Source organism: Muntiacus reevesi, chromosome 2, assembly GCF_963930625.1.
Source record: "Muntiacus reevesi chromosome 2, mMunRee1.1, whole genome shotgun sequence".
Taxonomy (NCBI): Eukaryota; Metazoa; Chordata; class Mammalia; order Artiodactyla; family Cervidae; genus Muntiacus; species Muntiacus reevesi.
In genome coordinates this window covers 213545061-213571566 of record NC_089250.1, presented here as the reverse complement: position 1 = coordinate 213571566, position 26506 = coordinate 213545061, and the positions used below count along the sequence as shown (strand labels likewise).

The 26506-nt window shown below is 56.6% G+C and overlaps 2 protein-coding genes and 1 pseudogene across 3 annotated transcripts; all 3 read right to left on the bottom strand.

Annotated features, from left to right (window-relative positions):
* Positions 1-2173: 2173 nt before the first annotated feature.
* On the bottom strand, positions 2174-6458 carry LOC136157407 (2-acylglycerol O-acyltransferase 3-like). Its single transcript, XM_065919310.1, has 8 exons — positions 6379-6458; positions 5029-5165; positions 4478-4585; positions 4150-4220; positions 3676-3880; positions 3191-3365; positions 2419-2621; positions 2174-2328 (listed from the first exon to the last, which is right to left on the bottom strand). The coding sequence occupies exons 1-8, from the start codon at positions 6456-6458 to the stop codon at positions 2174-2176; spliced, it is 1134 nt and encodes a 377-aa protein (XP_065775382.1).
* Positions 6459-8421: 1963 nt separating this feature from the next.
* LOC136157406 (2-acylglycerol O-acyltransferase 3-like) lies at positions 8422-16030 on the bottom strand (annotated as a pseudogene).
* A 2153-nt stretch (positions 16031-18183) lies between these two features.
* PLOD3 (procollagen-lysine,2-oxoglutarate 5-dioxygenase 3) lies at positions 18184-26042 on the bottom strand. Of its 2 annotated transcripts, XM_065924896.1 has the most exons (19): positions 25603-26042; positions 24919-25010; positions 24607-24743; positions 24361-24524; positions 24117-24229; positions 23890-23953; positions 23241-23338; positions 22923-23024; positions 22593-22718; positions 22266-22387; positions 21936-22040; positions 21694-21819; positions 21262-21403; positions 21059-21172; positions 20830-20898; positions 20209-20313; positions 19541-19687; positions 18987-19112; positions 18184-18628 (listed from the first exon to the last, which is right to left on the bottom strand). In XM_065924896.1, exons 1-19 carry the CDS (start codon positions 25712-25714, stop codon positions 18473-18475), a joined length of 2220 nt encoding a protein of 739 aa, XP_065780968.1. In that variant the 5' UTR covers positions 25715-26042; the 3' UTR covers positions 18184-18472. The 2 variants fall into 2 exon arrangements, with proteins under 2 accessions (XP_065780968.1, XP_065780969.1); XM_065924897.1 differs by lacking the exon at positions 22593-22718.
* Positions 26043-26506: the final 464 nt, after the last annotated feature.

Genomic DNA, 26506 nt, shown 5'->3' with positions numbered 1-26506 from the left:
GCCAGTGGCTGCCTAGGTGAGGAGGAGGTGCCTGTGGGCGGGGACACGTACCGAGCCCCGAGCTCTTGGAACAACTGCGTGCGTGGCTCCATCTGCACGGGAGTAGGCCCCCTGGTTCCTTGTAACCTAATCGGGGTTGCCACTGTGGGCAGAGGAGGAGTCAAGAAGGGTGGTCGCTGAGATGCCTTCAAGTCCCCTTCTCTTCCGAGGGATTCACTGGGACAAAGATCATGGCGGTCACCTTGCCAGAGTCCAGCCTGGGTGCGAGGCCTGCCACCAAGTATTCAGATCCCGTCCTGGGACTCTCACCTCCTGACCATGCAGCGGCCTTGAGCCTGCGGTGGAGTTGGGGACAGAGCAGCTAGAAGCTGGTCTCACTGATGGCGTGGATAGGCGTGAGGAACGGCAGGAGGAGGATCCAGGGAACGTGGGGCAGTGGCAGGGCCACTCTCAGCAGTGGCTGCACCTCTTTCTCTGCCCTTCCCTGGGTGCAACTAGCTCCCCCTTGCTATGAGTCAAAGTCGCTCAGTTGTCTCCAACTCTTTGGGACCCCATGACCTGTAACCTGCCAGGCTCCTGTGTCCATGGAATTCTCCAGACCAGAACAGGAGTGGGTAGCCTTTCCCTTCTCCACAGGATATTCCCAACCCAGGGATCAAACCCAGGTCTCCCACGTTGCAGGTGGATTCTTTACTGTCTGAAGCACCCTGGAAGCCCAAGAATACTGAAGTGGTAGCCTATCCCTTCTCCAGCGGATCTTCCTGACCCAAGCATCGAACTAGACTCTCCTGCATTGCCAGTGGTTACCAGCTGAAGAAATGAAAGTTGCTCAGTTGTGTCCGACCATTTGTGATCCCATGAACTTTACTGTAACCAGCCAGGCTCCTCTGTCCATGGGATTCTCCAGGCAAGAGTACTGGAGTGGGTTGCTACACCCTTCAACAGAGGATCTGCCTGATCCAGGGATTGAACCTGGGTCTCCTGCCTCCCAGTTGGATTCTTTATGGCTGAGCCACCAGGGAAACCTTTAGCACCTGAGTTACCAGGGAATTCCTACCCTCAGATGCAGATTCAAATGTTGATTGCTAACCCAACTGAACATTTCTAGATACCAACGTTAAGTGAATGTAGAACCTGTCACCTGAGAACGACCCAGATAATTCATGAGACTGCTAAGAGTTTTCGCTTGGACAAGAGAAAATTCTTCCACTGAATAAAATTTCTAGCATGGTGGAGAGCAAATTGATGTGTACTCAGTTACTTTCCAACAAGTGCTTCTAATTTAAGTCATGGATACAGGCACAAACATAGTCAGCAAATAGGAGTCATGTAAGTCAAAGGATGCTATGACCACATAATATCCCTCCCAATGTTTCAGGGGATCCTTGGTATTTCACTGGTGCCATGACTATGATGATGATGGTGTGATGGACATGATGGTGATAAATTCATTGGCTCTTATTTTACCAAACTCTGTTAAATTTTTTGATGTTAATAAAGTAATTTTGAAAAGAATCCTTTCTCACCCAGTGAATGAGATCATGTGGATCTAATGTTGGGCTTGCAGTAGAGCTTCATATGGTAAAATAAATCCCTGTATCACGTGATCTCCCAACCCCCAGGGAATAAGAAGGATGGGAGGAGATGCAGAAGGAAGCTAGGTACTTAACACTCTTCTTTTCTATCGCAAGAGATCATTTGAAATCTCCCTACTGACAGGTACCCTTGACCCTTGCAGCTTTTGTTCACAGTATTTCAGCAACTACCCTATTTCCTTGAGCTACCTCTATCCTGTCCACACCTCAAAGCCTAGCCCGTTGGGATCTGCCCTCCCCAACATCATTCTGATGTCCTATGTTTCTCAGCTAAGCAGATGCCTTTATTTAGAGGGAGAAAGGCCCCAGCCAAGGGAAGAGACTAGATGGAGGGTGATAGAGCAGAATTCAGTCTCTGGGAGGAGAACTCAGGGCCCTGCTATCGGCAAGTCTCTATCGATTAGTGTGGTGGTGGAACACACGTGGGCAAACTTGCTCCAGAGAGATTCTTTCAAGCAGTGGTGAGAGAACTTTTATTGGCACAGTAGTGTGGCAGTAGGTGGGGTTCTCAGGCGCTGGGATCAGGGGCTGGGGGGGGGGGGGGGAAGGGTGGAAGCGGCGCAGGGGTGAGGCCAGGGCTAGATGAAGGTGAGGCGAGTAGAAGCCGGGAGGCCACAGCTCTCCTTGTGCTCCTCGAACAGTTGCTCCAGAGCCTTCATGTACAGCATATGATAGTGGTCCACCTGCTCCTCGGTGGGCTGCGGGCACCGGGGCACCGGGATGGGGCCGCCCACTGCAGGGACAGGGGGACTCAGGTCAGGGGAGAGGCCTCGGCTGCACACACAGCGGATAGCGGCCTTCTGCCCTGGACACGGGCACTCACCTACAGTGGTGATGGGTCTGGCCAAGGGCACCAGGCCCCAGGACTTGGCTGAGAAGAGACCACGGCCCCAGAAGATGCAAGGAGAGCAGGTCAGGAGCTTCTTGATGGTGACCTGGAACAGACGCTGCCAGGAGTCTGGGGCAAAAGCCTTAACTCTGAAGATGTCATTCTCCCCAAAGGAGTACACGGGCACCAGAGAGGCGCTGGGAAGGGGCAAGAGAGAAGAGGGTTGGTCACATCAGGGGCTCGAGGAGCACTCCCAAATTCCTCCCCCATAGGTTACCACTTTCCTAGGCATTAGGAGCAAATGATGGTTCTGCAAGAAAGATCTAGAGGAAGGGATTTTATTTCTTAAGACCAATGTAACTGGACCTTCTTATAGACATTTTCACATACAGTCTCAACTACAACATGGTGACAAGGTGGGTATTAACTCTGTTTCACAAGTAAGAAGTGTGCAGGTCTTGCCTGTTAGAGGGCATCATAAAAGAATGTGAGTCAAGGGCTTATGAGCCCCCAGGGTCCAGCCATTCGCACTGTGACTCTGTCTGTCTCTCTGCGTGGGAGGAAGCCTGGGGAATGGGCACCAGGGCTGGGCACAGAGGAAACACCCAAGGTCTGCCTAGAGCGCCCTCTAGAGGTGGTCAAAGTGTAAGCTCTGGGGACACACAATCCACCTCCAAGGGGCTGGCGTGTAGGGATAAAGAGTAGATGACCAGATGCACTGTGAGTTCTGACCATTGAAGGCAGCCCTGACTGGGCACCCACTCACCCGTGCCTCAGTGCCAGGCGGACGAAGCCTTTACGATTCCGGAGAGTGAGGCAGTGCTCCCCTGGGACGGCATACAGGGCCTCATTGGCCCCTCCGACCACGATGACCACAGCCCTTCCGGGCTGTGGTTCAGATAGAACAAAATCCAGGCTCTGACGGTTCACAGAACATACTCCTGTGGGCATGAGGAGGTTCAGGAACAGTCAGTACCCCCTCACTGGCCCCACAGTCCCTCTCCTGTCCCTTGAGCACACCAAGTATCAGACGTCACCCCCTTCTCTCCAAACCCCCTACCTCTGTGCCCCTGTCCACGTGCCCTACAGTCACTCTCCCAGCATGGATGCAGGACACTTGGGCCAAGCCACCTCCTGACCCCCACTGTGAACCTGGCCAATTCAAGCCAAGTGCCTGGGGTGGGTGGTGAGTGGGGGTCACTCTGGCCAGATTGGGGTGGGGTCACCCTCTGTCCCTCAGCTCAAACTCACCACAGGACAGAAAGTACTCTCGATGGCCTGGCATGTACAAGAGACAGTTCAACGCGGCCAGTGAGAACCGAAGCCCCGGGAACTGCTGCGAGGAGCCAGTGCCCTCCGTGGCGAAGTTACAGAAGCTTCCGACGGCTATGATCCCGTGTGGGTGGGACACTAGCACGTAGTTCCTGTCTGGGGGCAGCTCTACTGTCTTCACCAGCTGTGGTGGCAGGGGGCAGGATGCGGGAAAGAAAACAGAAGGCAGGACATCAGCTGAAAGGACTTCCCTCCACATCAAGAGACTTGAGAGTTCAGGATCTAAGATGGGGTCAAAGGCACGGGGGTCCACTCTGGAACACCATCCCACCCCCTGCCCCATCACCTGAACTTCAGCAGCCAGAGGTGAGAATCTACCAGGGGGAGGTGAGGGGAGGTGGGGAGGTAAGGGAGAGGGAGGGGTGGAGCATCCCTTGGAGCGTGACCTGTTACCTTAATGGGGAAATAATCGCTCAGGTGTTTCCAAACAGTGCAGTTCTTCAACCACTGGTAACGCCTTCCACCTTGGGCAGAGAGATAAGGGGGGAAGAATCACTACAGTCACCGTATATCAGCTCTCACTACTGGGGCCCTTGTTACTGTTTAGCGGCTAAGCTCTGTCTGACGCTCTGTGACCCCATGGACTGCAGCATGCCAGCCTGCCCTGCCCTTCACTATTTCCCAGAGTCTGCTCAAACTCATGTCCACTGAGTCCATGATGCCATCCAACCACCTTACCCTCTGTCGCCCCCTGGTCCTCGGGCCGTTGTTTGACACTCACCTTGCTGGGGTGTGTCCCAGTCCAGGAATAACCATACCAAGTAGAGAAGAGGGAAACACCAGAGCGGGGTGAAGAGGAGGAAGACGCCAAGAAGGGAAAAGACAGGGCCTGGGGACAGTTGAGAAATGAAAATGGTTCCGATTGTGAAACCGCAATGACTTCCTCCTCCTACCCTCACCAGTGAGATCCTTGCCCGTCTCCCTGCTAGACCGCCTCCCTGCTAGCCCTTTGCCCTGGGCTTCCCTGGTGGCTTAGACGGTAAAGCGTCTGTCTGCAATGCAGGAGACCCCGGTTCAATCCTTGAGTTGGGCAGATCCCCTGGAGAAGGAAATTGCAGCCCACTCCCATATTCTTGACTGGAAAATCCTATCCACAGAGGAACCTGGTAGACTACAGTCCATGGGGTCCCGGAGAGTGGGACAGGACTCAGAGACTTCACTTCCCTTCACTTCCCTTTGCCCTGGTGGTCCAGTAGGGCGTGCTGCAGCCTTCCTCCCTCTACCCTCCCCTTTCCCACCTTCCCAGTTGGACCCCTGCCCAGCTCCCCTTACCCAGGAAGACGAAACAGAGCACATACTGGTAGATGCTCAGTACTTCTAACCACTGTTTCTTTAGGGTTTTCATGCTGGGGGTTTGTCGGTGGGTGGTGGAGACTCCCAGGTGCTCCCCTTCAGCCAGCAGGGCTCCCCTTCAGCCAGCAGGGCTCCCGAACCGCGGAAATGGGATGAAGGCTTTGGTAGGAGCACAGGAAACCTTTCTGGTAGAGTGGCCAAGCACTTGGAGCTTCCCAGGATCACTTGCAGGGGGCTGTGTGCGTGAGGAGACTCTCAGCAGAGCCCCAGAGGTCTCCAGTCTGCTCTCACTTATCATGAACTTCTCCAGTGGGTTGGTCTGGGCTGGTCCCTTCTTGCTACTGGGAGACGGCCTAGGGGGCGTGCCATGGAGGCCCAGCCCTCGGTGCATTAGAAATCATTGTGGGAAGGAGTGGCAGAAGAAGCCAGAGAGCCCACCCACCGGGTCCCAGCCCTGACTGTGTGATCGCCCCGTTCCTGGACGAGTGCGGGTCTGGGAGTGTCTAGGCCTCTCGGAGGCGTTACTTGGTGCCGGTATCTCAACCCCAAGGACAAACGCAGCAACACACACGTTTATGTCTAGGTTGAATTTCGGTCGCCAGCCACACTCCTCCAGGGGCCTGAGGCCAACTAGATGAAGAGGAGGTCCTATGGGCGGGGACCCCGGAGCACAGGGTCTGATCTTGGAAGAGCTCAACTGCGGGTGGAGACTGAGAGCAGCGCGTGCGCATGCACTGAAGTGCCCCTTCCGCCCCCAGAGCCCACCCAGCTGTACCGGGATGGGAGCCCCCTCTCTGGGCAGAAGAGAATCAAGAGGGGTGATCGCCGAGATGCTTTGAAGTCCCCTTCCCTTTCAAGGGATCCAGTGGGACAGGGTTCAGGGCTGGTGGGTTTGCCAAATGCCAGCCTGGGGGCGGGGCTGGCACCAAGTATTCAGGCCCCAACCTGGGAGCTTCACCTCCTAACCATGCGGGGGCCTTGAGCCCTGGAGTGGGGAGCGGGCTGGGGAGCCTGGGAGCAGAGCAGGCAGAGGTTTCAGGTGTGGAAGGGCAGGAGGAGGCCCTGGGGCCTGGAACATTCGTAGAGTCAGTCTCAGCAGCAGCCCAGTGTCTCCTGTGTCTTTCCACCCAGAACCCGGGTGGGCAGAGAAACTGTGGAAGGGCTCATTGTCCCCCAAAGAGAAGACTGGCACCGGGGAGGCTCTGGGGGCACAGGGGACACCTGACTCCGGAGCCCTGGAGCCGGGGCCCCTCCCCAGCAGCCTTGCCCGAGAGGCCAGGCCTGGCCTGGACACCAACCCCCACCTCCCCCACCTCCCGGGTTCCTCACCGATGTTCCAGTGCCAACTTGGCAAATCCCTTCTGATGGCAGATCTGCACGCTCAGCGACCTGATCTGGGATCTGGGCATTGACTCCAGCGGGTCCCTGGGCCCACCCAAGGCCAGAGTTCTGGGCCAGTGGGGCTCGCCGTGTGGGCGTGTACCCTGAATAGCAGGGCTCCCCGCTTTTCCCCGGGGCCTGGCCCTGAAGGGTAGAGGATGTGCAGGAAGCCTTAATCCCTGAGGAGTAGCTTAGGCCTGGTGGAGAGACCTCTGGGGGTGTGGCTTTGTGGGAAATGCTAAGGACTGGGGAGCCCCGCCAACAGAGAGTCCACTGGGCGGGGCACACCCTCAGGTGGACTGGGGCCGGTCCTCACCGTGACCACGGACCAGTTCAACAATGGCCAGAGGCGGTGAGCCAGCAGTTTTCAGGTCACAGAAAGTGTCCTTTCTCCTTGTTGTTGTTGAGCTCCACTATACCCTGTGGGATTTTATTTCCTGACCAGGGACTGAACCTGGGTCCTAGGCAGTGTGAACTCAGAGTCCTACCATGGTACCGCCTGGAAATTCCTGGATCATCACTTTTTGAAATAATTTTTTAATGAAAAGAAAATTGGACTTCCCTGATGGTCCAACACTTAGGAATCGTCTTGGGAAGTCAGGAGATATAGGTTCAGTCCCTGGTCTGGGAAGATTCCACCTGCCACGAGGCAACTAAGTCCATGCGCTGCAACTACTGAGCTGGAGCCACAGCTACTGAAACCTGAGCATCCTAGAGTCTGTTCTCAGCATCATGGAAGCCAGGGCCATGAGACGCACGTGCACCGCCAGTAGAGAGTAGCCCTGGCTTTGTGCAACTAGAGAAAGCCCCGCATGCAAAAGCAAGACCCCAATGCAGCCAAAAATAAAGTAGAAAAAAATTAAATTAAAAAAATTATTACAAATATTTCAAATTATTTATTTATCATTGGCTGTGCTGGGTCTTTGTTGCTGTGCAAGGGCTCTCTCTGGTTGCAGCGAATGGGGGTCCTCTGCCTTGCTGTGCATAGACTTCTCATTGAGGAGCCTTCTCTACTTTCAGAATACAGGCCCTAGGCTCAGGCTTCAGTAGCTGTGGCTCCCAAGCTCAGGAGTTGCAGCTCTTGGTCACTAGAGCGGCCAGGTTTCAGTCGTTGTGGCCTTTGGGCTTAGCTGATTCTCGGCATCCTTAGTTGCTCCATGGGATCCTCTCGAACCAGGGATCCCATCTGTGTCCGCTACACTGGCAAGCCGGTTCCCAACCATTGGATCACATAAGGTCGCTCACAATATTTCACTGGTGCCATGCCTGTGATGATGATGGTGGTAATGGACACGATAGTGATAAATTCATTGACTCTTCTTTTGCCAAACTCTTTTAAATTTTTTTTATCTTAATAAGTTAGTTTTGCCAAGAGTCCCTTCTCATTGAGTGATTGAGTTCATGTGGACCAAATGCTGGGCTTGCAGTAGGGCTTCATATGGTAAAATAAATCCCTGCTTCATGTGATCTCCCAGCCCTCAGGGAACAGGAAGGATGGGAGGAGATGCAGAAGGAAGCTGTGTACTTAACTCTTTCTTTTCTACCATGAAAGCTCATGCCAACCCTCCCTTCTGACAGGTGCTCTTGACCCTTGTCAGCCTTTGGTCACAGTATTTCACCATCTACCCTATTGTCTCCACCTACTTAAACGCTGTGCACACTTCAGAGAAAAGTTTTTCAGGGATCTACCCTCCCCACCACCATTCTGATACCCTATATCTCTTAACTAAGCAGATGCCTTTATTTAGAGGGAGAAAGGCCTTAGCCAAGGGAACAGACTTAGACGGAAGCTGATAGAGCAGAATCCAGTCTCTGGGAGGAGAATTCAGGGCCCTGCTATCAGTCTAAGGCAGCAAGTCTGTCTCGATCAGGTGGAGATGGAACCCACGTGGGCAGGCTCCCTCCCAGAGAGACTCTACGAAGCAGAGGTAAGAGAACTGGCTCTTCCTGGCCCAGTAGCAGGCAGCCGGTGGGGGGGCTCAGGCCCTGGGATCAGGGGCTGGGGGGACCGGGAGGTGGGGAGGGGTGAGGCCAGGGCTGGATGGAGGTGCGGCGAGTAGAAGCCGGGAGGCCACAGCTCTGCTTGCGCTCCTCGAACAGTTGCTCCAGAGCCTTCATGTAGAACACGTGATAGTGGTCCACCTGCTCCTCGGTGGGCTGCGGGCACTGGGGCCCCGGGATGGGGCGGCCCACTGCAGGGACAGGGGGACTCAGGTCAGGGGAGGGGCCTCGGCTGCACACACAGCGGATAGCGGCCTTCTGCCCTGGAGACGGGCACTCACCCACAGTGGTGATGAGTCTGGCCAAGGGCACCAGACCCAGGACTTGGCTGAAAAGAGACCACGGCCCCAGAAGATGCAAGGAGAAATGCCCACGAGTTTCTTGAAGGTGATCTGGAAAAGACGCTGCCAGGAGTCTGCGGCAGAAGCCTTAACTCTGAAGATGTCATTCTCTCCAAAGGAGTACACGGGCATCAGAGAGGCTCTTGGTGGCAGGGGCGGGGGGGGGGGGAGGGGGACGATGCGTGCAAGAGAGAAGAGGGCTGGTCAGGTCAGGGGCTCTAGGAGTGCCCCCACATTCTCCCCCACAAGATACCACTTCCCAAGACCATTTGAAGCAAATGACAGTGGCTGCATAGAGCTATCTGGGAGAAGGGACTTAATGTTTCTTGAGAAATTGGTGTGTACTGGGCCGTCCTATGTACATTTCTCCATACAGTCGACAACCACCACATGATGGTAAGGTGGGCGTTAACCCTATATCACAAGTAAAGAAGCGTGGGGCCCTCCCTGGTTGTCCAGTGGTTAAGCACCTACCAATGCACAGGACGAGGGTTTGATCCCTGGTCCCAGAAGATCCCACATCTGGTAAGGCAATGAAGTCAGTGTCCTCAAACGACTGAGCAGGTGGGCTTAGAGGCTGTGCTCTGCAACAAGGGAAGCCACCACAAGGAGATGCCCGCGAACTGTAATGAGAGACTAGACCCCAGTCACTGTAACTGGAGAAAGCCCCCATAGCAATGAAGACCCAGCACAGCCAAAGTAAATACACAAATAATAGATGAATTTTTTTTTAATTTTTTTTAAAAAAGAAGTGTGCAAGTTCTTGTCCCTGAGATGGTGTCATAAAAGATTGTGAACCAAGGGTGTCTGAGTCCCAGGGTCCTGCAGTTTGTACTGTGATCGTGTCTGTCTCTCTGTGTGGGAGGAAGCCTGGGGAATGGGCCGCGGGGCTGGGCACAGAGGAAACTTTCTAGAGGCCGCCCTCTAGAGGTGGTCCCGGGGTAAGCTCTGGGGACACCCAGTCTACCTCCAGGGGGCCAGTGTGTAGGGATAGAGAGTAGATCCCCAGAGACACTGTGAGGTTCTGACCATTGAAGGCAGCCCTGGCTGGGCCCTCACTCACCTGTGCCTCAGTGCCAGGCGGACGAAGCCTTGACGGTTCCAGAGAGTGAGGTACTGCTCCCTGGGATGGCATGCAGGGCCTCGTGGGCTCCCCGCCCACGATGACCATAGCCTGGCTGAGCTGGGGCTACGACAGAATAAAATCCAGGCTCTGGTTGTTCACGGAACATGCTCCTGTGGACAAGAGGGGGTGCGGGAACCGTCAGTACCTGCTCCTTGGCTCCCTAGTCCCTCACCCTGCCCTTTAGCTCAGGAAGCCTGAGCTCTTCACCCCTTTTCTCCCAAACTCCCGTTTTCCTGTGCCTCTGTCCATCTGCTCTACAGCACGTCTTCCAGCAAGGATGCGGGACGCTCGCTCCCAAACCAGTCACTGACCCCCACTGTGAGCCCGGCCAGTGTTCAAGTCAGGTCCCGGGGCTGGGTGGTGGGTGGGGGGCCACTCTGGCAGCAGTGGGAGGACCCCACCTCCGCCTCAGGTCAACACTTGAAGGAAAAGTAAAGTCGTTCAGTCGTGTCTGACTCTTGCAACCCCATGGACTCTAGCCCACCAGGCTTCTCCGTCCGTGGGATTTTCCAGGCAAGAATACGGAGTGGGTTGCCATTTCCTTCTCCAGGGGATCTTCCAGACCCAGGGTTTGAACCTTGCTCTCCCACATTGTAGGCAGACGCTTTACCGTCTGAGCCACCAGGGACAAAACTTACCATAGGACAAAAAGTAGTCTCGATAGACTGCAAGGTAGAAGAGGCTGTTCAGCCCGGTGGTCTAGGGCCGAAGTCCAGGGAACTGCCGGGAGAAGCCAGTGCTCTCAGGCACGAAGTTACAGAAGTGGCCAAAGCACGTGACCCCACGTGGGTGAGCGACCAGCGGGTAACTGTGGTCTGGGAGCAGCTCTGCCATTTTCACCAGCTGTGGGAAGGGAGGTGGGCAGAATGAGGGGAAGAAAGCAGAGAAGGCAAGATACCAGCTGAAAAGACCTCCCTCCACACCAGCAGATGTGAGAGTTCAAGGTCTTACTAGGGTGTCAAGGGCACAAGGGCTGCCCTCTTGATCACCATCCCACTGCCTGACCTGTTGCCTGAACTTAGGCAGCCAGGGCTCAGACTCAGCCCAGGGAGGGGGCAGATAAGGGACAGAGAAGAAGCAGAGGGTGGAGGGTGACCTGTTACCTTAATGGGAAAATAATCCCTTCAGTTCAGTTCAGTTCAGTTCAGTCGCTCAGTCGTGTACGACTCTTTGCAACCCCATAAATCACAGCACACCAGGCCTCCCTGTCCATCACCAACTCCCGGGGTCTACCCAAACCCATGCCCATTGAGTCGGTGATGCCATCCAGCCATCGCATCCTCTCTCGTCCCCTTCTCCTCCTGCCCCCAATCCCTCCCAGCATCAGGGTCTTTTCCAGTGAGTCAACTTCACATGAGGTGGCCAAAGTATTGGAGTTTCAACTTCAGCATCAGTCCTTCCAATGAACACCCAGGACTGATCTCCTTTAGGATGGACTGGTTGGATCTCCTGCAGTCCAAGGGACTCTCAAGAGTCTTCTCCAACACCACAGTTCAAAAGCATCAATTTTTCGGCACTCAGCTTTCTTCACAGTCCAACTCTCACATCCATACATGACCACTGGAAAAACTATAGCCTTGACCAGAAGGATCTTTGTTGACAAAGTAATTTCTCTGCTTTTTAATATGCTCTCTAGGTTGGTCATAACTTTCCTTCCAAGGAGTAAGCGTCTTTCAATTTCATGGCTGCAATCACCATCTGCAGTGATCTTGGAGCCCCCAAAAATAAAGTCTGACACTGTTTCCACTGTCTCCCCATCTATTTCCCATGAGGTGATGGGACCAGATGCCATGATCTTAGTTTTCTGAATGTTAAGCTTTAAGCCAACTTTTTCACTCTCATCTTTCAGTTTCATCAAGAGGCTTTTTAGTTCCTCTTCACTTTCTGCCATAAGGGTGGTGTCATCTGCATATCTGAGGTTATTGATATTTCTCCCGGCAATCTTTTTTTTTTTCTCCCAGCAATCTTCATTCCAGCTTGTGCTTCATCCAGCCCAGCATTTCTCATGATGTACTCTGCATATAAGTTAAACTAGCAGGGTGACAATATACAGCCTTGACATACTCCTTTTTCTATTTGGAACCAGTCTGTTGTTCCATGTCCAGTTCTAACTGTTGCTTCCTGACCTGCATATAGGTTTCTCAAGAAGCAGGTCAGGTGGTCTGGTATTCCCATCTCTTTCAGAATTTTTCACAATTTATTGTGATTCACACAGTCGAAGGCTTTGGCGTAGTCAATAAAGCAGAAGTAGATCTTTTTCTGGAACTCTCTTGCTTTTTTGATGATCCAGCAGATATTGGCAATTTGATCTCTGGTTCCTCTTCCTTTTCTAAAACCAGCTTCAACATCTGGAAGTTCATGGTTCACGTATTGCTGAAGCCTGGCTTGGAGAATTTTGAGCATTACTTTACTAGCAAGTGAGATGAGTGCAATTGTGCAGTAGTTTGAGCATTCTTTGGAATTGCCTTTCTTAGGGATTGGAATGATAACTGATCTTTTCCAGTCCTGTGGCCACTGCTGAGTTTTCCAAATTTGCTGGCATATTGAGTGCAGCACTTTCACAGCATTATCTTTCAGGATTTGTTTCAACTGGAATTCCATCACATCCACTAGCTTTGTTCGTAGTCATGCTTTCTAAGGCCCACTTGACTTCACATTCTAGGATGTCTGGCTCTAGGTGAGTGATCACACCTAATAATCCCTTAGGTGTTTCCAAACAGTCCAGTTCCTCATCCACTCAAAAAAACCTTCTGCCTGGGGCAGAGAGATAAGCAGGGGAAGAATTCCTAGAGACACCCTTTATCACCTCTTCTCCCCAGGCCCTTGTTTAAGCCTCACCTTGGCAGAGTGTGTCCTGGTCCAGGAATAACCACACCAAGTAGAGAACAGAGAGACACCAGAGTGAGATGAAGAGAAGGAAGAAGGCGCGATAGGAAAAGAAAGGGCCTGGGTACAAATGAGAAAGAAAAATCAGTTAGCTTCTAAAACCACAAGGACTTCTCCCCTCCACTCTCAGCAGTGAGAACTCTGCTCATCTCCCAGCTGGGCCTCTCTCCTTCCCTTTGCCTTGGGCCTCCATGCAGGTGGGGTTCTACCTTCCCCTCCCCATTCTTAGGCTCCCCTCTTTCCCTAATGTACCCTGGGCACTGCTCCGCTCACCCATGAAGAGGAAAGTGAGCATCGTATTGGCCGGTGCTCAGTACTTCCAGCCACTGTTTCTGCAGAGTTATCAGGCTGCTGGAAGGCAGCAGGGCAGTGGAGACTTTCAGGCACTGCCTTTCAGCCAGCAGGGCTCTTGGACCAGGGGGACAAAGGATGGAGGCTTTCCTAGGAGCTCGGGTAACTTTTCCAGCCTGAGTGGCTAAGTCCCTGGGGCCTTCTGCGATTGCTCATAGAGGTCTGTACGAGGGTAGAGACCTTTGAATCTGGAGCTCCACAAGTCTCCAGGCTCCTGACAACTGATCTTGAAACTTCTCCAGTGGGTGGGTCTGTGTGACCACTGGGTGGGGCTGAGTGGTGGGTTAGGGCCTGACACCCAGGTTCCCCCGCAGGTGCATTAGGAATCTTGTGGGGGAGGGGGTCACAGAAGAAGCCAGAGCCCACCGACTGGGTCTCAGCTGAGACTGTGTGATATCCAGAATGGCTAGCAGATCCTGGACTCTCACCGTTTCTGTTTGTGGGTCTCTGGGAGTGTCTAGGCCACTGGGGGGCGCAGCCAGGAGCGTGGATATCCATGCCGCACACAAACCCACCAGCCAGTTCAGTTCAGTCGCTGAGTCGTGTCCGACTCTTTGTGACCCCATGGACTGCAGCACATCAGGCTTCCTTGTCCATCACCAGCTCCCGGAGCTTGCTCAGACTCCTGTCCACTGAGTCAATGATGCCATCCAACCATCTCATCCTCTGTCATCCCCTTCTCTTCCTACCTTCAATCTTTCTCAGCATCAAACCCACCAGCACGGCAGGTCAATCAGGACAGAGTCAGGGCAGGTGCTGTTGCGAAAGGGCAGCCAGGAGGATTTCAGGCCCCCAAAGCGAATCTTCACTTCCAGCATGCTGGAGCAAGCGGAGGAGTGGGGGGCGTGACACCAAGGCCCACCCCCAGGTGCTTTGGGGACTCTGTGATCTCTAGTGTGGCCAGCGGACCCTGGTGTGTTTGTGGGTCTTTGGCGTTGTCTAGGCCACTGGGAGGTGCAGCTAGGCGTGTTGATATTCCAGCCAAGCACAAACACAGCAGTATCACAGGTGGTTTCCACCTTTAACTTCAGTCCCCATGACATCCATTGAGGGGACCACTGAAGGCTGGGGGCCGCCTAGTTGAGGAGGAGGTGCCTGTGACTGGGGACCCCATAGAGTGTCTTGTGCTTTTGGAAAGCTGGGAGAGCCACTAGAGGTAGTCCTCGCTCAGCCGTCCACCAGCGCAGGGGTGAGCCTCAGGGTTCACTGCACTGGGATTGGGGACCCAGCTTGGGCAGAAAGAGGCCAGAGGGGTGGTCACTGGCAGTAGCCAGCAACTCCTCCTCCTGGCCCCCAGGATCAACTAGGACAGAGATCACAGCTGGCCCAGGTGTCAAGGGCCAGCCTGAGGACAAGGCCAGCTGCCAGAATTTCAGGTCCCAAACAGGGACCTTCACCTCTCAGTACAGGTAGAGGCCTGAAGACTGCCATCTGAGTCCTCCTGAAAAGAGGGAGGAGGGCACTGGGGGATGGAGCTGGGATCAGGTGCCCCCAGAGGGGAGGAGGGCAGGGAGGAGGTGACCGCAGGGACTGGGGCTCCCCTGCTCACCAGCACCAGGAAGACAGGAAGATGGAGGTGATGGGGCACCTGGAGCAGGTGGGGCCGGAGGCCAGGGAAGAGGCGAGAGAAGCCGCTGGCCTCTGTGCTGAAGGTGCTGAAGGCCCCGAGGACCAGGACCCCGAGAGGGTGGAAGCTCCACCAAGACGTAGCTGTGGGAGGGACCCAAGTCTGTGGTGTCCACCAGCTGGGGACCCAGGGTGCTTACCAGTTTGGGGCTTCTAAGTTTGGACTTTGGGGGTGACGGTCCCATGGGTCTACCCTGGGACCAGGCTCTACCCTGAAGCCCAGCTCCCACCCAGCACAGAACTCCACAGTGCCTCAGCGAGATGGGGAGGTGGTCCCAGAAAAGTCTCCAGATGGCCCAGCTGGAGACCCAGGCACAGCCGCAGCCTCCTGCCCAAGGTGTATGTCTGTCTCCATAGTGTCCATTCAGGTAGTGAATTCTAGGATCCAAGCCTGGCTCAAAAGTACAAGGAATAAGGCAGTCAGGCGCCCCTGGGCTGGAGGTGGTGGGAGGGGGTGTGAGGACTCTGATTCTAGAGGTTTAAGTCCCCACTACCCCCTTTACCCCCTTCCCTATTGCATGATTTTAGGTCAGCTGGCCAATCTACATCTTTCTCATCTTTTGAAGAACCCCCCCCCCGCCCCCGTCCAAGAGATCCCAGCCTCGCCTCCCTTCCAATAGGCGTCGGAATGCAGAGAGCCAGACCCAGGGGTCCTCAGGGCTTCAGGGTCTCACCAAGCTCCAAAATGGAGAAGACCCCTCGCAGGAGGGCACACACTTGGAGGCCGGTGAAGGCGGCTGGCCTTCCGCAGAGGGGAGTCAGTCACACAGGGGCCACTGTGGCTCTGAAGCTTTCTGTCTTCTGGTTCAACCCCCTGGTCCTGACCCCTGAACCGGGTTCTGCCCTCTTTTCTGCCTGCTCTGCTGAGCTGCCCATTGGACCACCGTGAGCTCTGGAAAGGGAGGGTTAACCAACTCTTTGAGTTCACAGGGCTGTGACCAATAGGACCCAAATGGGAGACCAGGGGTGTGGCTTGGAGTCTGGCAGTGAGGAAGGTGTTAGGACTTTGTGGAGGTCAGGACTGGCTCCCTGTGACGAGCAGACTGGCAGGGTCCTGGGCCAGTTGAAGCTGCCATGTGTGCATAGCAGGGCTCCCCATTTGTCACCCAGGCCTGGCCCCTGTGGGTTAGAGGACCTGCAGGAGGATTTATTCTCTAAGGAGCAGCTTAAACCTCTGTGGGGAGACCTCTTGAGGGAAGGGTTTTATGGGAAAGGCTAAGGATTGGGGAGCCCCTGCAAGTGAGAGCCCCCTGGGCTGTGAGCACGCCATCCGTGTAGGCTGTGCCAGTCCTCACTGTGACCACAGCCCTGTTCAACATGACTAGAGGCTGCGGAGCAACCACTTTCTCCAGGTCAGGGACTGACACCTTTTTAAATTAATTAATTAATTATTTTGGCTGCTCCTTGCCTTGTGAGGTTTTAGTTCCCCACCAGGGATCGAATCCAGGCCCTTGGCCATGAGAGGGCAGAGTCCTAACCACTGGACCTACAAGGAATTCCTAGAATGTCACTTTAAAAAGGAAGTCCCTAAAGGTTACTTTTCGTTTCTTGTTCTTATAACGTGTTGGCGCTATTTCCCATCTTGGACAAACATCCTCGAGCCCATGTTAAACTCAGTATTTTATGATCATGCTGATTTCCCCACCCCTACATCTTGACCCTCCCCGCTGGTAGGACACGTCTTTTATTCTTTTTTTTTTTTTTTTTTGAATGTCACTTCTTTATTTTTTAATTTGCTCATTTGGCTGCATTAGGCAGGACCTTTCGTTTCAGCACACAGACTCTCTAGTTCTGGCACAAGGGTTCCCCATCCAGAGGAGCCAGTAGTTGCACGGGCTTAGTTTGTCTGTGGCAGGTGGGATCTTAGTTTCCTGACCAGGGATCGAACCAGCCTCCCCTGTATTGTAAGGTGGATTCTTAACCACTGGACCACAGGGAAGTCCTGAGCCACATTGAATGTCACTTCTTTTATGGAAGTCTGAAGCGCAACTGGCAGAAGCCTCTGTCACGGGTCACATTCTTTCCTGGCACAGAATACTTTCCTTCCATCACCATGATTTTTTTTTAACATGGACCATTTTTATAGTCCTTATTGAATTTGTTACAACGTTGCTTCTATTGTTTACATTCTGCTTTTTTGACCATAAGCTCCCCAACCAGGTATCAAAGCCACATGCATTGCATTGGAAGGCAAAGTCTTAACCACTGGACCACCAGGGAAGTCCCCTGCCACAGCAATTTTCTGATCAAGGTCTCCCACACACCATGAGCAACAAGAAAATTGTGCTCATCTCTGCAACCGTCACGATGGGTGCCCAGCACATGGGAGATGCTCCATGAATGAAGGGTAGAGACAGCATAGGCAGCTTCTGATACCGCTTAGGCTGACGCACCCTTTCTGCCTCTGTCCTTGGCCTCACACCTGTGCAGCTTCACTGACCAGGGACCTTCTGTTAAGAAAGATATTTCCTCCTGTCCCTGATCAGCCCACTTGCATCACAGGGCAAGTGATGAGGGTGGCAGGGGCCTGGGTGAGATGAACTTTAGAGTCTGGTCAGAGAGATGCTCAGTCCACATGGGAAGGTGACCCTCCCAGGGGTCCAGGAAGGATGGAAGGATGGTTTCATGGATGTTTTCCTGGGAATCCGGGTAGGAGGAAGGAAGAAGGACAATCTAACTGTGGATCCAAGTGGAGAGTTGGAAGCTGGAAATGTCCTAGGATGGGTGCTTGGTTTTTAAAAGGCTTCTGCCAGGGAACATTGGGAGATCAACACAGGAAGGCAGCAGGTGCAAGGCTGGGGAGGACCAGGCTAAAGGGGCCTGCTTTGTTGTTCTCAGAGCACCTCCAGGGGTCTCTGCAAGCCTTTGATGGTCTCCTTAAGACTAGAGGCAAAACCAGCTCCAGGAGGTCTTTTTTTTTTTCCAAGGCTGCTTCCCTTCCCCTTCTTCCAGGAAGCTTTCTTGGGTTGACCCTCCAGATTCCCCTCTCCTGATTCTATGTGACTAAAAGCTGAGGTCCAAGAGGCCCCAGTAAGCTTCCAGCCTGTCTTTCCCTCTTACAACGCACGTCCCAGCACTATACCTGGAGCCCAGCTCAGGGCAGTGCCTCTCTCATCCTTCCTGCATGGGAGAAGATGCCATCAGGTGAGGAGAGAATTAGGGATGACAGCTTGGGGGCTGTGTGGGGGTGGGGGACTCTCATCTTATCCTAACAGGGGAAGTCCTTCTCTGGGTGTGGCCTCCAACACATCCCTCCTGAGCTCTGGAACGACAAGGAAGCTTCTAGATTCCCACTATGCTCTAATATAATTTTTCCGTCATTTCTCCTTTTCAGTTCTCCTTTGGGGTCACCCCCAGTCTCCTCTCTGCTCTGGGTGTGGGATGGACAAGGGGTCCACAGGTAATGAAACAATAAATGGGCTCAAGAATTACAAATCCTCCTTTATTGAGAGGGAGACTGAGAAACAATAATTTATCATGTAGCGAACCTCCAGAGGTCCTGTCCCCATGAGCCCTTGGGGACCGGGGAACAGGACAGGGGGCTCCCTGAGCTTCCTGAGGGCTGTGTGGTGGGGAGGCGACACATTCAGTCCCAGGCACACAGACCCCATACACCCAGGAGGCGAGGAGCCGACACCCGCCCCCCCCAACCCCGAGGAGGGGGGCATGGGAAGGCACGATGGCAGGGAAGGTTGGGCAGAGTGGTTGAGTGTCAGGGGTCGACAAAGGACACCATGATGTAGCGGGTGCCCCGAGTGGTGGGCAGCCCCTCGTGGTAGTGGGTGAGACGGCCCGGGTGCAGGAGCCCCCAGCCCTTCCGGGGGGACGAGATCACGCAGTCATAACGCAGGAAGCGGCATCCACCTCCCTGGAGAGACAAGAGGGGAGCGGGGTGGAGAGTGAGCAGACGTGGGGACTGGGCGGCTGGCTGCCCCGAGGTGAGAGAGGCCGATCTGGGCTTCAGGGAAGGACAGGACGGGGGGGTGGGCATCGGCAGACAGGGACACAGGACACAGAGGGTAGCCGGCCTGGAAGGGGTCCAGAATATGACCGCCGAAGTCACTGGGAAACGCGACGAGGGCAGACAAGCGGCAGGGAGGTGACCGTGTGTGTGTAGGGGCTGTAAGGGGGCTGGACACAGGTCCTGGGGGCGGGGGTGTGGTGTGCGCCTGCGTGTGTGGAGGGGCCCCGGGGGCGCCCTGAAGTGGAGGGCAGTAGAGACTCACCTCATAATCCAGGCCCTTGTGGTTGAGGGCGACATTGAGGGTGAAGGTGGATGAGTCGTGATGCGGCCGGAGAGACGGCTGCTCATCCGGTCGGTAGCGGACCACAAAGTTCATCACCGCCCGGGTCTGCGGGTGCAGCAGAGGAGAGGCTGGGGGGACAGCCGGGAGGGCTCCCCGCAGGCTGCTCCCCCAGAGCTGCCCTCCTGAGAGGTCTCACTCTGGGCTGTGCTCAGCCAGTCTGTCGTGTCCGACTCTTTGCGACCCCGTGGACTGTAGCCCGCCAGGCTCCTCTGCCCATGGGGAATCTCCAGACAAAAACACTGGAGTGGGCTGCCCTGCCCTCCTCCAGGGGATCTTCCCGACCCAGGGGTCCACCCAGGTCTACCGCATCGAAGGCAGATTCTTTCCCATCTGAGCCACCAGGGGAGCCCGGATCTCACTCTATGGGGCTGATTTGAATGCTTCGCAGGCCAAAAGGCATTGTGTGGAGACGTCCAGCCAGGACAGGTGTGGGAAGGCGGAGGAGGGAGCAGGGGTGGCAGGAAGCAGCCCACCTTGGTGTGGTAGCCGGGGAACAGGCTCTCGGTCATGGGCCCCACGTATGTCCTCAGGAGCTGCAGCCACTGGTCCTCGTAGCCCACCTGCTTCATGTGGATGTCCACGGTGGGCACGTTCTCATAGCCCCCAGCCAGCCTAGAGTCCTGCGGTCAGTGGGTACTCAGCTGACGGCGGTGGTGCCAACCTCCTCTCCTCTTGCTCCCAGGCCTTGAAGTCTGTGCTCCCTCCCTCTGGAAGTCTCCACCACATCTTAATGGACTCACACCTCCTTCCTCTAAGTCTCAGCGAAGATGTCACTTCTTCTGTGAAGCCCTCAGGCCCCCCGCATCTGGGTCAAGGTCCCCTCCTGTGACTCCCGCAGCACCCAGGCTGTCCATCACAGACTTTAGAAGCTAGGTCCCTGCTGCTACCGACTCCAGGAGGGACCGTGGGGGGCAGAGCTCCACCTGCACGTCCAGATCAGGGTTGGTGTCTAAGGACCCGCCCAGGGAGTATTTCTTGACTGCATGGCGGAATGAAAGAATACAGAGGTGCCCCCTGTGTGCCATTTCCTGCTGGGGGCCTCCTTTCTGTTGCCACTGTCCAGATTCCATTTCCCCTCAATCAGGGAAATTTCCCCTCCCTCGTCCTAGGGGCCGCCTCCTCCATGCTCCCGGCCCCTCACCTCATGCCGGCCTCCTGACCACTGGCCGTAGTGTTCCATTTCCTCCACCAGTTCGTCGCACATTTGCTCGGACAAGAGAGGGAACCAGTACACGTCTGGGCAGGGCTGAGACGGGATGGGGCAGGGGAAGAAGGAAACAGGGCTGGGTGATGCTCTGGGAGGGGACAGGCAGCCAGCACGAGGGGAGAGAAAGCAGGGAGCAGAAAGGTAAGCCAGGATATGAGAGAATGTGGAGGAACGGGGAACTGAACATCGGGATGGATTGGTGGGGGGAGTTGGGGAGGAGAACAACTTGGCCAGAGAAGGTGAGAGCAGCGCTGAGAACACGGCACAGACAGCATGATTCCTGGAGCCCTCAGTTTGGCAACAGTGGTTTTCAACCTCGTTTTAAAAAATGTCATTTTACCCATACACCAACATACCCAATGGACAAAGGAGGACCACTGTGGTGAATGCTAGGTTGGGGGCTGCATGCTGATCAGCTCAGCCTCTGCCCTCATCTTGCCTGAGCAGAAAACCCCCAGGCACCTGGGCAAGGACCCTGGGAGAACCCTTCATCCAGGTGGTGGGCCCCAGGGGCGGTGGGCATCCCCTTGGGCCGCGGTCTTGAGCGGGGCTCACCTGTTCCACGAACCCCTCCCCTTCCAGGGCCCGACTGTAGTTCTCGTGAATATACTGCTCCTTCCAGTCCTAGGGGGAGAGCGGGGGGGTGCACCTTGACCTCTGCCCTCTTCACGCCGCTTGCTCCCACCCAGGAGGCCCCCTCGCCAGGCGGCAGGATGGGGCCGGGGCATGGCATTCCCCCTCAGGGACGGGCACATGCCATCTGAGCCAGGGGCCACCTACTCACCAGGGGGTTGTCGAAGATCTGCCAGAGGTCAGGGTGCAGGTGGTCCGTGTCGTACCGGGAGGTGGCCAGGAGGCGGCCAAATTCGTGCTGATTGCTGAGGTGGAGGAAGATGCCCTGGCAGTGGGCAGAGGGTGTGAGGAGGGTGATAGGGAGCCAGCAGGCTGCCTCCCAGCGCCCCCGCCGGGAGCCCCAGGCCCCCTCACCTTGTCCCGCAGGCTCTTACAGAAGGCCATGTCTGGATCGGTGTCACTGCCCGAGAACACCTCCCGCTGGGGCAGCTCCGTCCTCAGAGTCTCCCCGCGGATCACGTAGGCCTGGGATATGTAGGGCACATTCCACACGCCCCTGGAGACCCACACACAGGGGTCAGCCAGGTGGGCACCCCCCACAGTCCTGCCCAGTTCACCCCTGGAGCCCCTTCCCTCGGCGGCTGAGAGCTGCGAGGTCCCGCTTGCTTCCCCAGGGAAGCCCTGCTGGTCACAACCCTCTCACACCCAGCTCCCCCATCGGTCCTGTTACCCCCACAACACAGCACGTTTTCGTGGTGGCCACACTGGGCCCCTGCGTTTGGGCCTTTGGGGCAGGATGGAGGGGTCTGGGCAGGCTCCTGGGTGGGGGGAGGCTGCAGGACTCACACTCGCTTCCTCTGCACCAGCTCCACGTAGTCCTCCGAGCGTGCATAGTACTCATCGGGGCTCAGGGCTCCCCAGAAGTTAGACCACAGCTTCCCGTGGCGAGATAGCATGGGCGCTATGACCTTCCTGTGGACAAGCGGAGGTGAGAGCCAGGAAGGGGCAAGCCCCATGGCCAGAGCGGGAGGTGGGGGTTCCCTGGGAACCAATCTGGGGGCCCTCTGGCCAGTCCCAGTGAGAGAGACCTGTTTGCTTCAATGAGGATGCGCAGGGTCTGTGGGTTGGTGAGGACAGTGTCGGCGTCCAGGCTGAAGTAGAATTCACACTTGGGGTCCTGCCGGCAGATGTCCCTGGAGGGGACAGACCAAAACACAGATGAGCAGGAGCAGGTAGGGGGAGGCGGGGCTGAGCAGGGGGTGGAACTCCCCCGACCCACGGAGGAGAGGGGAGGGAAAGTGAGTAGAAGGAAGCTGACCAGCTGGAAGTCAGGAGGGAAGAAAAAAGATCGTGGGGAGCAGGGGAAGGGTGGGAAAGGTGCGGGTGGAGGCCCCCCGCCCTGCCCGAGGCTCACTCACATGGCCATGTCCCTGGCCTCTCCTGGGGTCAGGGCCTCCTCGGGCCCCACGAGCTTCACAGCGGAGAAGTGGTCCTGGAGCTGGGGCCAGGAGTCATCGATGTGGGGCTCGTGGTACACCTCCTGGAGGTGCGAGGAGAAGAGATTGGCGGGGGAACACTGAGAGGGCAGAAAAGATGGCATCTAAGGGGCAGAACGGGGTGGGAAGAACACTTCCTGCAGGAGGAAGGCTGCGGGAAGGAGTCTGGGGTGTGGGGAGAGGTCTGATCTGGGCAGCGGGGCAGGGGGGTCCCTTGGGAGGGAGAGGCTGGAAGTCAGGGTGTCTCACGTTGTTGTGCAGGAAGAGGGTGACCCTGTCGGGGGGGTAGTCCAGGAGCAGTAGCCGCTGGAGGAAGCGGGGCAGGAACGGGGTAGGTTGTTCCACAAACACAGCCAGAAGTACCCGGGGGGGAGGCTGGAAGATACGATGATGACATGAAGGGGCTCAGGGGAAAGCCCGGCTCCCCTACCCAGCCTATCCTCCGCACCCTGCCAGGTTTAGTTGGGGGGGGGGTCTCCAGGGGCTTTGCCTCCAGCCCTGCTGCCCAGCACCCTCCTGGCACCCTCTGCTTCAGAGTGCTCTCCCGCCCACCCAGCCACCCTGGCACCCCCTCCTCACCTGCCCCCCCGGGAGTGGCCTCCGGTCCTGGTTACAGAAGCCACAGCCTCCTTCGGGAGTCCAGCCGTTGGGGACGTAGTTTCCCAGGTAATTCAGCTGGAGCTGTTGGCAGAGGCGGTGAGAGGCCGGGGCCAGGGGTGAGGGAGGTGGGGGCGGGGACCGGAGAGGGGCGGCAGAGCGTGGGCACGGAGCAGCTCTCCCAGCTCCTGCGCGTCTGGGGCCGGGGAGGTCTCGCGGGAGAGCTGGAGGAACCTGGGGGGCTGGGGCCGGGGCTGACTGGGGCAGGGGCTGGGCTGAGGGGAGGCGAGACTGGAGCACCTTGGTGGGGCCGTTCCCATGGACTACAACAGGAAGCGTGTCATAGGCCACATTCCGGATACGCACTCGATTCCGACCAAACTTTAAAACCACCTCGTCTGGGGAAGAAGGTCCAGGCGTTAGACTCCCTTACTCTAGAAACTGCCAATCAGCAGGTGCTTCTAAACATGGTGGAGGTGGTGGGGGGGAGGTACACAGGTGTTCTAGAGGATGACGGATCGTGGTCCACGGGGCAGGGATGGGATAACGTCTCTCTCCAAGGGCACTGGCCAGGCTGCTGCCACCTGGAGAGCCCCACCACTTACTACCTGTGCACTCCGGGGAAGTCTCTGGCCCCTCAGGGAGGCGGTTCCCCATCTGTAACCGGTGGATAATCACAGACCCGCCCTTCGTAGGATTGTTGTGTTCAGTGAAATTAAAGAAGGAAAACCCTGACCCAGAGCCTGGCACGGGGCGATGGACGCGTGCAACGGGGGCTGCTGCTCTCCTGGTAGCAGAGTGCACCTTACTCTGTGGGCCATTCAGACGTTTGCTGAAGTTAACACAGAGGTGAGCTGAAGTTCACTCCAGTTGTACCAGGAGCCCCGCCCACTTTCAGGACCGCCAACAGCCTCTCTCATCGCCCCTTCTCTCATTGCTGTCTCCTCACCTAAAGCCCCGTTGAGGTTCTGAAAGATCCGCGATTTATGATCCAGACTAAGGCCGAGTTTCTCCTGGATGGGATGAGGGGGGGATAGTGAATTAAATAGGGGCTGAGACATCTCTTCCCACTCTTTCCTCTCCCTGTCTTTCTGAAAGCCTCTAGACCCTTTCCCTCAGTGCCTGCCACCCCCTCAGAGCTGTGGGGGGGACGAACCCACCTCAGCCTTTCCCTACCCTCAGTCCTGGGTCCAGGTAGAGCCGAGTGTAGAAGAGCTGATCGTCATCGTCATCTTTGTACTTCCACTGGCGGACGATTTGGTGGATGGTGGGGGCAAAGCCAATGAATCCTGGGTGGGGGGAGAGGATGTGCTGACTCCCAGACTCCCCAGTGTCCCAGGGCCAGTCCCCACTCCCTCGCCCGCCCTCAAGCACCTGGGACGCTCCATTCCCCACCACTGCTGGACCCTCTGCCACTCACCACCAGAGTTGAGGAAGCGCTTCCCCGTGCCCACCTCAGGGTACTGCTCTGCTAACCCCCACTCGGGCCAGCAGAAGCTCTCTGCGGAGAAGAGCAGGCGGCTGCCACTCTGGACGAACTTCTTCAGCAGCTCCGAAGGGCTGCCAGCCAGAACCACGTCATAGCTGTGGAAGGCAGGGGACGATGAGGACGGCCACTTAGGAATCACCCAATCCTCTCCCCTTCTGCCCGCCCCCTCCCCTTTACCTGTCCACAAACATGATGACCATATCTTCCCTCTCTGCATATTTCTCCATTTCCTTCTTGAGCCACCTGACTTTCTGTCCTCCACCCACCGTTCGGGCGACATCACCCCCTCGCCACTCCTCTCCCAGGCCCAGGGTCTGTGGAGGAGACCCAGAATGCCAGGGAGAGGGTCTCAGGTGGCCAGGTGGGCGCATCGCCCTGACCAGGCTCACCGGAAGGTCCCAGGCATCCAGCCCTTGGCCCACTCCGGGTGGGGGGCTAGACGCCACCCCCACCCCTCCGAGGGACCCAGGAGGGTTTTCCTCTCCTCACCCGCACAGTGTAGTTGAAAAACTCCGCTGACTGCAGGAAACGCCGGTATCCCTCTGTCTTGGCTGTGGCCACGGTGATCACCAGCAGCTTCTCTGTCACCAGACGGGACTCAGCATCCAGCTTGCTGCCCCATGCGCTCAGCTCACTGACCACCCCTCCCCTCCCCCGACTCCCCCAACGCTGCTCCTGTCCCCGTGTGCGTGTTAGTCGCTCAGTCGTGTCTGTCTCTTTGCCGCCCCATGGATTGTAGCCCACCAGGCTCCTCTGTCCATGGAATTCTCCAGTCTAAAATACTGGAGTGGGTTGCCATTCACCTCTCCAGGGCATCTTCCCGACCCAGGGATCGAACCCAGGTCTTCCCCACGGCAGGCGGATTCTTTACCGTCTGAGTCACCAGGGAAGCCCAATCTCTTTTCCCTTATCCCTTCTTAAATTATTCCAATTCAGGGAAACCAACTCCAGTGAGAACGGAATGATAGTAACACTCAGAAATTCGCGGTCAGTGCGCGAAGGCGGGGGGGGGGGGGGGGGGGGGGCTGGAAACCCCAGTTCTGGGCGAGGTACCGTGTGATTCAGCCCTAGGGAGCCCGCTCACCGAGGGAGAGGCGAGCCTAGATCCCCCTCCCCGGCCCAAGACCGCAGACACGTCAGCCCAGCGCCGGTCGTTCCTCCCGGGGTTCTCACCTGGGTTGACGGGATCGCTGCCCCGGGGTCGATCTGAGGCCGAGGCGGCAGGAGACGGAGACAGCAGTAGCAACAGCAGCAGCAGGGGCCGGAGTCCCGGGCCCGAGGCCATGGCGGAGAGCGGGCCGAGCCGCACACAGGCCCGCACCCGGCTCTGACTATCTGCCTTGGATCCCAACTCGGGAGAGGGGCTCTCGGAAAAAGGACCGGGGCTGCTGTACGGCCAGCAGTTAGGAGGAGCCCGGTTGGGGCTCCGCCCTGGGGGTGAAAAAAAAAAAGGCGTAGCCGGAGGTTACAGAAAACTCCAGATGCCGGAGCCCTAGACAAGGCGAGGATTGTCCCGGGCCGCGGGCAGAGCTGTACGAGCGGAGGGGGCGCCCGGCCCGGAGGCGGGGGAAGGGCAGGGACTGCGGCTGGCGATCCCGAGCCGAGGTTCTTTTAGAGCCAGCCCGGCCCCCTGCCAGCCTAACACTTGAGGAAACTGAAACGCGGAGAGGGGAAGTGACCCCTTGAGGGTCCGGCAGGACGCGGAGGCGGGTCTTTGCCACAGCCCAGCCTGGAGCAGCCGGGCGGAAGACCCGGAGAACTAGGCGGTGGGGCTGCGCCGAGCGGGTACGGCGGCAGGGACGAAGGCCCGGGAGGCTGCAGCCTCAGCAGGGATAGGGGTTGAGGTTTTTGCAGAGTATCCTCTGGGACTTCCCACTCAAGCCTGCTACTGGCCCATCGCTACTCTGGCCCATCATCTCCACGGCCCGGGGGAGGAGCTCCAGGGGCTGCCTCTGTGATGATTCTACGTTCGGAAAGGCCAAAGGAAAATGACGTTTCTTGAAAAATCGCTAGCACCATTTCTTTAAAATGACCCATTTCGGGGGTTCCGAAACAATACAGCTGCACCGAGGCCGGA